This window comes from Eutrigla gurnardus, assembly GCF_963514095.1.
Source record: "Eutrigla gurnardus genome assembly, chromosome: 13".
NCBI lineage: Eukaryota > Metazoa > Chordata > Actinopteri > Perciformes > Triglidae > Eutrigla > Eutrigla gurnardus.
In genome coordinates this window covers 886,657-897,360 of record NC_139936.1, presented here as the reverse complement: position 1 = coordinate 897,360, position 10,704 = coordinate 886,657, and the positions used below count along the sequence as shown (strand labels likewise).

General features: G+C 48.1%; 2 protein-coding genes across 2 annotated transcripts in view; one reads left to right on the top strand and one right to left on the bottom strand.

The window, feature by feature from the left end:
* The window catches only part of mfsd14bb (major facilitator superfamily domain containing 14Bb), a 13,620-nt gene extending 10,087 nt beyond the window's left edge, over positions 1-3,533 (top strand). Inside the window, exon 12 of the mRNA XM_084025242.1 lies at positions 1-3,533. This exon is cut by the window's left edge and continues 1,120 nt beyond it. The gene's annotated coding sequence lies outside the window, so the exon portion shown is untranslated.
* Positions 3,534-5,083: 1,550 nt separating this feature from the next.
* On the bottom strand, positions 5,084-9,154 carry lrrc2 (leucine rich repeat containing 2). The gene is made up of 9 exons (XM_084025250.1): positions 8,973-9,154; positions 8,548-8,663; positions 7,532-7,605; positions 7,302-7,458; positions 7,074-7,210; positions 6,858-7,003; positions 6,599-6,751; positions 5,761-5,948; positions 5,084-5,526 (listed from the first exon to the last, which is right to left on the bottom strand). The coding sequence occupies exons 1-9, from the start codon at positions 9,107-9,109 to the stop codon at positions 5,477-5,479; spliced, it is 1,158 nt and encodes a 385-aa protein (XP_083881376.1). The 5' UTR covers positions 9,110-9,154; the 3' UTR covers positions 5,084-5,476.
* Positions 9,155-10,704: the final 1,550 nt, after the last annotated feature.

Sequence of the window (10,704 nt, the reverse complement as noted above, 5' to 3'; positions counted from 1 at the left end):
ACTGAACGCCTCTTCTGAGAAGCATGTGACTTTGACTTCCTTCACCTGGTGGAGATGTACATGAAAACATATCACCCAGGATTCTGTTGGAAGTACTCTGCGGTACTTTGAAGTACTCTGCAGTACTTTGAAGTACTCTGCAGTACTCTGCAGTACTCTGCAGTACTCTGGTGCTTGTGTTGTTGAAGCCGTCAGTCTGGTTGCCTCCTGAACTCTCTGGATCAGTTTGCTTCGGCTGCACCAAACTCCACCCGTCTGGTGTGCAGAGGTCAGGAGATGAAACGCTCCTCGCTGTAGAGGACCAGGGGCGGAGGACGGCGAGGTCGGAGCTGCTCGGCATTCTGGGACACTGGACAGAGGTGCTTGTTTTCTGTTGTCACTGTTTTATAATTGAACTTCTTGTTTTTTTTTATCTGGATTTATTTTTTTCCCTCAATAACGACGCTGGATGTCCGGTTACCGTGACAACGGACGGTGGCTCACACTGAGCATGTGTTGGGTTAGTCATCCTCCTCCTGCTGTGTCTTCATGTGGAGAACAGACAGGTGGAGTAGATTTAGAAGGTGTGGACGGAGACGTGATGGAGGCCGGGTCATGTTTGTGTTCCGGTATTTAACTTCCTGTTGGCGGTGAAGAAAAGCCCTTCAGTCTGACGTATGAAGCTTTTTATCATTTGGAAGTTTAAAAACATGGAAACGCTGCCTCTGATTGTAGACCGCCCCCCCTCAGACCTGCAGAGTCCACCTCGGCTGGAAGACCAGTTTCTCTGGGTTTCAGAGATTAAAACGCTGTCGTGTTTGAACGTCGGCTTCAGACTCCAGAACATCAGCGTCGCTATGGCAACCTTCATGTCCGATGTCCTCCATCCGCGGTCTGCGTCGGCCCGGGTCCTCGGAAGACCACTAAGGCCGAAACCTCGCTATTCCCCGTTTGTGTCACCAGCTGTTGCATCCTCCCGTCGCCTAGCAACCAGCTTCTGTCTACTCGCGTTGTGGTTAAAATCATATCTGATTATTTTTATGTGATATCCTGATGGAGGAGATGTTGATTTACAAAGCCAGGCGGCGCTATGAATCCTGGGATACGTTGGGTCCGGAAGGATCCACCAGTTGGATCCTCTGAACCAGGAATTGAAGGCCACATTGCTGAGCTGCATTTGAAGGCGTCTCAGCCACTGTGATGCCTTCAGGTGCTCCTTAACGTCGGGATTCGATCACGTGACGTGGTGGAGTCTGAACCCGATGTAGTTCACATGTGAGTCCCAGAGAAACCAGAGACCCTTTTAATGAAACCTAGAGCACAAAGGACAGGATCCTGCCCCCCCCAGGTAGACTGAATCAAGCGCTCCCGAGTCTCTGGCGTGGTTTGACCATGTGACCCGCGGTCTGATCTGCGTTCTCGTCTCGTTGTCGGCCGGTTGTTCAGAACCAAATTGTGCCATTTTATTTTGTATTCTTTTCTTTTGTAAGGTTTTTATTTTGAGATGTTTGGAATGAGCCTCCTCCGTGTTCCCTCTGGTCCCAGTGCATGCTGGGACGGCCCCACTAACCCTGAATGTTTTCATCTTTCAGCCGGCAGAGACGTGAGACTCTGGTGCGTTCAAGGACACTTGATTTGGATTGATTGAACTCGTTGGAATCTAATAAATGCATTTGAACATCGGCGACGTTGCTGTTGCAAGAGGAGATGCTTCTTAGCTACGGATTGTCCTTGAACGCACCACAGAGGATACTGACTGATTATTGTGTTTGACGTGTCTGCAGGTTTATTATTTTATAGAATGGAACTATAAAGTCAGGAACGGACCGTACCGGGGGGAAGGCGTGTTAAACCTCTGTTATGTTGGCTCTTATTCTGAAGCTGGCCGGGTTTGAACCTGCGGAGGACGTTGTTACTGATATTCTGTCTGTGACTTTAACACTCACCATGATCCTGAATGGGATGAATGATGCATTCAGGTACCATCTCATGTGTGGTAAATGCTAGTTTGTGACAGGATCCGGTCTCTGTTGTAACCAAAGCGTAACCCTGGACGACGGCGCTCCACTCTGTTCTTCAGTGAAGCTGTTGTCACTCTTGTTTTTGTCCAACGTGACCTGAATGCAGCATCAGCGTCCAGTGAGGAAGACGATGGTGCGTCATGAAGCACAATCACGTTACGGCCGGAGTGGATTCAGATCTAGTTTCTTCATATTTCATATTCAGATTAAATTTTCAGACTTCGTCGTCTGATTTCTTCTTTGTAATTTGAGCTCCAAACCAAACTTTAGATAATCTCACATTAATGTTTCTATTTCTCAAAGATGATGTCAAACCAGAACGCTGGACCTAAACTATATTTTTCTAGAGAGTTGTTACTCCATATCCCAGAATCCACCACGGCGTCATTAACCACATCCTGTTCCGATGCCGGACGGTCCTCCTGTTTTAGCTGCTGCTGCATTCACGTCTCATCGGGAAGTTTCAGCGCTCCTCCAGACAACGAGGAACTACCGAAATGTATTTGAAATCTATGAATCATATTTAAGAATAAGAGATTTGTTAGATTAGAACGTGATTTATTGTATTTAAACACTTGAAAATCACTGATGACGTCGCGTTCATTACCTTTGTGCTTATTGGCGTCACTCGAGGAGGCGTGGCTTCCCTCCACTCTGGAGAGGAGGCGGGGCTTCCCTCCACTCTGGAGAGGAGGTGTGGCTTCCCTGCACTCTGGAGAGGAGGCGTGGCCTCCCTGCACTCTGGAGAGGAGGCGTGGCCTCCCTCCACGCCGACCGTCATCCGTCATGGCTGAAAGAACCACTACTACTTTGTTTCCTCCTCCAGTTCTGCTTCGTCCAATCACGTCGTTGCTTTGTTTGCTTTCTGAGTGCTAGAAAATTACTCTGCAACTATTTTTGATAATCCATCAAATATTTGAAGTATATTCCAAAAATCTAGTTTAGTAACATGAAGATCACCGTCGGTGTGTTTCACGGGTTTATTTCACGACCACTGAAGCTTCTTTGATCTTCTTTGATCTCCGGCTGGTTTTTAACCTTTCATATTTTGCGTAGAACAAAGCGCTCATCGGTTCTTTCTAAGACGTTACAATAAGTCGTTAAACTTCGGGTCTCGACATTTCAGCGATGCTCGGATCTACTTTTCTTGATACGGGACGATGACGGTGCGGAGGAGTTGAACTTTCCGATGGGACGTGAAGCGGCAACATGGCCGCCGTTAAAGTTACGAACGTTGGTTTTGTACGTCGATTGTTACTGAATCTCACCGTTACGTTTACGAGACTTTTATTGTAGCTGAAGATTTTAATAGGATGGAAACTTATGCAGTCAAACATTCCTCCCCTCCCCCTCTCCTCCCTCTCTCCTCCTCCTCTCCCCTCCTCCCCCTCTCCCCTCCTCCTCCTCCCTCTCCCCTCCTCCCCCTCTCCCCTCCTCCTCTCCCCTCCTCCCTCTCTCCCCTCCTCTCCTCCCTCTCCCCTCCTCCTCTCCCCTCCTCCCCCTCTCCCCTCCTCCTCCTCCTCTCCCCTCCTCCTCCTCCCTCTCCCCTCCTCCTCTCCCCTCCTCCCCCTCTCCCCTCCTCCCTCTCCCCTCCTCCCCCTCTCCCCTCCTCCTCCTCTCCCCTCCTCCTCCTCCCTCTCCCCTCCTCCTCTCCCCTCCTCCCCCTCTCCCCTCCTCCTCCTCCTCTCCCCTCCTCCTCCTCCCTCTCCCCTCCTCCTCTCCCCTCCTCCCCCTCTCCCCTCCTCCCTCTCCCCTCCTCCTCTCCCCTCCTCCTCCTCCCTCTCCCCTCCTCCTCTCCCCTCCTCCCCCTCTCCCCTCCTCTCCTCCCTCTCCCCTCCTCCTCTCCCCTCCTCCCCCTCTCCCCTCCTCCCCCTCTCCCCTCCTCCTCCTCCCTCTCCCCTCCTCCCCCTCTCCCCTCCTCCTCTCCCCTCCTCCCTCTCTCCCCTCCTCTCCTCCCTCTCCCCTCCTCCTCTCCCCTCCTCCCCCTCTCCCCTCCTCCTCCTCCTCTCCCCTCCTCCTCCTCCCTCTCCCCTCCTCCTCTCCCCTCCTCCCCCTCTCCCCTCCTCCTCCTCCCTCTCCCCTCCTCCCCCTCTCCGCTCCCCCTCTCCCCTCCTCCTCCTCCTCTCCCCTCCTCCTCCTCCTCTCCCCTCCTCCTCCTCCCTCTCCTCTCCCCTCCTCCCCCTCTCCCCTCCTCCTCCTCCCTCTCCCCTCCCCCTCTCCCCTCCTCTCCCCTCCTCCTCCTCCCTCTCCCCTCCTCCCCCTCTCCCCTCCTCTCCTCCCTCTCCCCTCCTCCTCTCCCCTCCTCGCCTCCCTCTCCCCTCCTCCTCTCCCCTCCTCCCCCTCTCCCCTCCTCCTCCTCCCTCTCCCCTCCTCTCCTCCCCCCCCCCGTGTCCATGATGCAGAGCGTTAGCTGCACTTTACTTTGAACGTGCCTCTGATCATCTTCTGTTGGTGTTTTTATAGAAACAGACGCTGAATGACGTCGTCGTGTTGTCGTTTGCAGTTTCTTTCTTTGATCTTATTAAGAACATAATTTTGAATAATATCTATGATAAATAATAATAAAGAGAAATGTATGGAATTTGAAACATGGACTGGTTTTGTGTTTTCATGGATTTGTGTGTTTAAAATCATTTCCTTTGAAACAATCAGATTTTTGGAAATATTGAAGGATCTCACTTTAAAAATCAGACTGAAACATCCTCACAAACATTTATTAAAACTTAAAAATGCATCGCTATAAAAACACATTTCTGACTCCTCAAAGCATCAAACACAAATATAGAAGTAAAAACATTGTTTTCCTTCTTTTGAGGAAACTGAATAAACTGTAATAATTTGTACTTTCACATTTTATTGAAGAAATGAATTAAAGGTTTTCTTTCATACATTTAAAAATAAATCTAATTAGTTCTTCACTTTAATGACGAGGGTTTGAATAATCTTTCAGCCTCGTTTCTCTCTTTGGTCACGTTTCCATCTTAAGCCATCAAATCCAGTTTAACCAGAAACGTGACTCTAAAAGGTTTCTAAAACGCTACAAAGTCAAATCTCTCCGAACTCTTTAAACGTTGGAAATCTGATTTTGGAATGAAAAGTAAAAAAATACATTTAAAAATCCCAAACATAAAATAAAAAAAGTCAGCGGGAATCCATTAAATACATTTCCAACACGAAACCTTCCGTTCATTCCAGCCGAGGAAGAAAAACGACACATGAAACCTTCATTAATCACATTTTATCCCAACATTAAGTTATAGTTTTGACTAAAGTACATTTGTTTAATAATTGAATCTGTTTTCTTTCTCAGCAGGAATGAAGTTTTAAGCTTCTGTCGGTGCTTTCTGCCAACAATCCCACAATGCAATGCGCTGCGTGTCGCAGGTATCCGTTTGTTCCGGAACATCCATGAAGGAAACATCTTTTCTACTGCTGCTTTTTAAAAGTGTTTCAAACTATCTTCATCCTCGTCTTCCTCACAGCAGGCAGGAGATGGACACCTTGGTGGTGCATTCAGGGACGGTGTCTGTGTGGGACAAACACGTTATAAGGTCAAAATATAACATTCTAAATATGGAGGTCTCATATATGCATATTATTATTATTATTATACAGTGTGGTATACATGTATTACTACATGTTTCCATACTGCAGCACATTTCTAAATGATTTTAATATTTTGTAAATCAGTGTATCTGAACATATCTAATTTAAATGTGTGTGAATGTCCAGTTTGATGTAAAGATGTCAGCTTCCTGACCTCGGTCCTTCAGCGAGCCGATGTACGCCTCCATGAACTCCTTCTCCCTGCTGTCCTTCAGCACATCCTTCATCACCTCCTCCTCCTCCTCTCTCGCCCCCCTCCACCTCTTCTTCTTGTTCCTCTCTCTCTTCTTCTTCTCCACTTCACTCTTCTTCTCTGCATGGTTGTCACACAGTCGGATAAACCTGAGAGGGAGAAGGTGAGAGAGAGTTAGTCTACACTAGACTGTGTACTTGATGTTTGTGTAGTTTTTGTAGTTTGTGTACTTGATGTTTGTGTAGTTTTTGTAGTTCGTGTACTTGATGTTTTAGTAGTGTGTGTACTTGATGTTTTAGTAGTTTGTGTACTTGATGTTTGTGTAGTATGTGTACTTGATGTTTGAGTAGTTTGTGTACTTGATGTTTTAGTAGTGTGTGTACTTGATGTTTTAGTAGTTTGTGTACTTGATGTTTGTGTAGTATGTGTACTTGATGTTTGAGTAGTTTGTGTACTTGATGTGTGTAGTGTATGTTCTTGATGTTTGTGTAGTGTGTGTACTTGATGTGTGTAGTGTGTGTACTTGATGTGTGTAGTGTGTGTACTTGATGTGTGTAGTGTGTGTACTTGATGTATGTGTAGTGTGTGTACTTGATGTATGTGTAGTGTGTGTACTTGGTGTGTGTAGTGTGTGTTCTTGATGTTTGTGTAGTGTGTGTACTTGATGTTTGTGTAGTGTGTGTACTTGATGTGTGTGTAGTGTGTGTACTTGATGTGTGTAGTGTGTGTCATTGATGTGTGTAGTGTGTGTACTTGATGTGTGTGTAGTGTGTGTACTTGATGTGTGTAGTGTGTGTACTTGATGTCAGGGTTTCTGCACAGCTTGGTTGGGCAGCAGGTGAGGTCGTCGCCGTTGACGACGATCATCTTGAGCGTTGATATGTTGGTGAGACACTGAGGAAGGTAAGACAGGTTGTTCTTATGGACGAACAGAGTGACCAGCTGCTCCAGCCTGCAGACAGACAGACAGGCAGACAGACAGATGTGGTAGTAGTAAAATCATCTTTGCATCCATGAGGGGGTAGTCTGATGACAGCGGTGATGATGTCATCGGTCACCTGTCCATGTCCTGCGGCAGGTCGGTCAGCAGGTTGTTGCTCAGGTCCAGCAGCTGCAGGCTCGTCATCCTCAGAGCGCAGATGGGGATCGACATGAACCGGTTCTCCGCGATGTCCAGATGAACCAGCTGCTTCAGGCTGCTCAGCTGGCAGAGTGACATCATCAGCAGCAGCAGTGACATCATAAACACGTCTTACCGTTGTCGGATGACTCACCTCGAACGGCAGCTCCGACAGCTGGTGGTTCCCCGTGAGCTCCAGTCTCTCCAGGTTCTCACAGAGTCCCAGTTCTGGAGGGACCCGGGTCAGACGGTTGTAGCTGACGTTCAGCTGCCTCAAAGCCGTCAGTTTACCTGAAGACAGGAGAGTTAGTCCTCCAGCAGGTTTACGACGACATCACGATGACGTCATCACAATGACATCAGCGGACTGTCCTGTCCTCACCAATCTCAGCAGGAAGCTCCCCGATGGCGTTCTTGGGGATCTGGAGCACGCTGAGCTGGCTGAACTGGTCCAGGTAGTCGGGCAGCCGGCTGATCCTGGTCCCGCTGACGTGCCACTCCTTCAGGTAAGTCCTCCACCGGAGCTCCCCGGGGAAATCCTGCACGACACGCACCCGTCACCACATGTTCGATTCCTCACAGACCAACCAGAACGTGTGAGCAGCAGTTTACCGTCCACTGATCCCCAACCAGCTGGAAGGCCAGCAGGGTCTGATCCGGGTCCTTCTGGTCCCCCGGCTCTGCTTCTGAAGGATAAACAACGTCAACAGGTGTACGTGAGCCCACCTGTCCCCCAGGTTTATCTGAGCCCACCTATCCTCCAGTCAGGTTTACCTGAGCCCACCTGTCTTCTAGGTTTACCTGAGCCCACCTGTCCCCAAGGTTTACCTGAGCCCACCTGTCCTCTAGTCAGGTTTACCTGAGCCCACCTGTCCCCCAGGTTTATCTGAGCCCACCTGTCCCCCAGGTTTACCTGAGCCCACCTGTCACCCAGGTGTACCTGAGCCCACCTGTCCCCCAGGTTTACCTGAGCCCACCTGTCCTCTAGGTTTACCTGAGCCCAACTGTCCCCCTGGTTTAACTTAGCCCACCTGTCCCCCAGGTGTACCTGAGCCCACCTGTCCCCCAGGTGTACCTGAGCCCACCTATCCTCCAGTTAGGTGTACCTGAGCCCACCTGTCCCCCAGGTTTATCTGAGCCCACCTATCCTCCAGTCAGGTTTACCTGAGCCCACCTGTCTTCTAGGTTTACCTGAGCCCACCTGTCCCCCAGGTTTATCTGAGCCCACCTGTCCCCCAGGTTTACCTGAGCCCACCTGTCACCCAGGCGTACCTGAGCCCACCTGTCCCCCAGGTTTACCTGAGCCCACCTGTCCTCTAGGTTTGCCTGAGCCCAACTGTCCCCCTGGTTTAACTTAGCCCACCTGTCCCCCAGGTGTACCTGAGCCCACCTGTCCCCCAGGTGTACCTGAGCCCACCTATCCTCCAGTCAGGTGTACCTGAGCCCACCTGTCCCCCAGGTTTACCTGAGCCCACCTGTCCAGTCAGGTTTACCTGAGCCCACCTGTCCCCCAGGTTTAACTTAGCCCACCTGTCCCCCAGGTGTACCTGAGCCCACCTGTCCCCCAGGTGTACCTGAGCCCACCTGTCCCCCAGGTGTACCTGAGCCCACCTGTCCCCCAGGTTTACCTGAGCCCACCTGTCCCCCAGTGGGTGTAGCTCTCTCCAGGTAGCGCTGCAGCAGGTGGAGCTCCTCGGTCTTCAGGGTCTTGCAGTAGATGCGGTACTGCCACTGCTGCTCGATCCTGAACACAGACATTGATATTAATATCCGCTCAGACTCGACGTTTCCAGACTTGTGACCTTTTGCAGACCTTCGGTCGACCTCCGCAGATGTTGGGCTATAAATAGCAGCCTGTGTGTTCATGTTACTAAAACCAGGTCTGAGGTCTCAGCGGTGACGAGCAGTCAGCCGACCGAGGCTCCAGTGTCACGCTCAACAGTCCCACTGTCAAACTCTCGTTTCCACTCAGAAACCACCTTGTTTATTTTAAGTCACGTGGTTTTCAAAATAAGAATTAATGACTCATGCTGCGTGCTAACAGAGTGCTGACCTGGAGAGGGCGCTGTGCTCCATCCTCTCCTGCTCCTTCTTCTGTTTCTGCCGGTGTTTCCCCACTCGGACCTCCCACATCTGTCTGACCAGGGTCAGGTCTCCCACCGAGACCTCCAGCTTCCTGCCCAGACCCATTTTCTGCTCCTGGGGGGACGCCGCAGCGTTAAAACCCGCCCCCAGACACCAGCTAGCTGCGTTGACTTCATGCTAACTTACTGGATCTGTGAGCTCACAGTAGATACACCAGTACTACTGTTGTAGTATTACTGTGGTTTAGTGGTACACTGTTGTAGTATTACGGTTTAGCAGTATACTGTTGTAGTATTACTGTGGTTTAGCAGTAGGATGTTGTAGTATTACGGTTTAGCAGTAGGATGTTGTAGTATTACTGTGGTTTAGCAGTAGGATGTTGTAGTATTACGGTTTAGCAGTAGGATGTTGTAGTATTACTGTGGTTTAGCAGTAGGATGTTGTAGTATTACTGTGGTTTAGCAGTAGGATGTTGTAGTATTACTGTGTTTTAGCTGTAGGATGTTGTAATATTACTGTGGTTTAGCAGTATACTGTTGTAGTATTACTGTGGTTTAGCAGTAGGATGTTGTAGTATTACTGTGGTTTAGCAGTAGGATGTTTTAATATTACTGTGGTTTAGCAGTAGGATGTTGTAGTATTACTGTGTTTTAGCAGTAGGATGTTGTAGTATTACTGTGGTTTAGCAGTATACTGTTGTAGTATTACTGTGGTTTAGCAGTAGGATGTTTTAATATTACTGTGGTTTAGCAGTAGGATGTTGTAGTATTACTGTGGTTTAGCAGTAGGATGTTGTAGTATTACTGTGGTTTAGCAGTAGGATGTTGTAGTATTACTGTGGTTTAGCAGTAGGATGTTGTAGTATTACTGTGTTTTAGCAGTAGGATGTTGTAGTATTACTGTGTTTTAGCAGTATACTGTTGTAGTATTACTGTGTTTTAGCAGTATACTGTTGTAGTATTACTGTGGTTTAGCAGCAGGATGTTGTAGTATTACTGTGTTTTAGCTGTAGGATGTTGTAGTATAACTGTGGTTTAGCAGTAGGATGTTGTAGTATTACTGTGTTTTAGCAGTAGGATGTTGTAGTATTACTGTGGTTTAGCAGTATACTGTTGTAGTATTACTGTGGTTTAGCAGTAGGATGTTTTAATATTACTGTGGTTTAGCAGTAGGATGTTGTAGTATTACTGTGGTTTAGCAGTAGGATGTTGTAGTATTACTGTGGTTTAGCAGTAGGATGTTGTAGTATTACTGTGGTTTAGCAGTAGGATGTTGTAGTATTACTGTGTTTTAGCAGTAGGATGTTGTAGTATTACTGTGTTTTAGCCGTATACTGTTGTAGTATTACTGTGGTTTAGCAGTATACTGTTGTAGTATTACTGTGGTTTAGCAGTAGGATGTTTTAATATTACTGTGGTTTAGCAGTAGGATGTTGTAGTATTACGGTTTAGCAGTAGGATGTTGTAGTATTACTGTGGTTTAGCAGTAGGATGTTGTAGTATTACTGTGGTTTAGCAGTAGGATGTTGTAGTATTACTGTGGTTTAGCAGTAGGATGTTGTAGTATTACTGTGGTTTAGCAGTAGGATGTTGTAGTATTACTGTGTTTTAGCAGTAGGATGTTGTAGTATTACTGTGTTTTAGCAGTATACTGTTGTAGTATTACTGTGTTTTAGCAGTATACTGTTGTAGTATTACTGT

Bases quoted from the DNA above. Each gene is read 5' to 3' on its own strand.
- lrrc2 (XM_084025250.1), bottom strand. From the start codon at position 9,109: ATGGGTCTGGGCAGGAAGCTGGAGGTCTCGGTGGGAGACCTGACCCTG. The intron at 7,459-7,531 runs GTAAACTGCTGC...CGTGTCGTGCAG, and splicing joins TGGTTGGGGATCAGTGGACG to GATTTCCCCGGGGAGCTCCG. The intron at 7,211-7,301 runs GTGAGGACAGGA...TCCTGTCTTCAG, and splicing joins GGAGCTTCCTGCTGAGATTG to GTAAACTGACGGCTTTGAGG.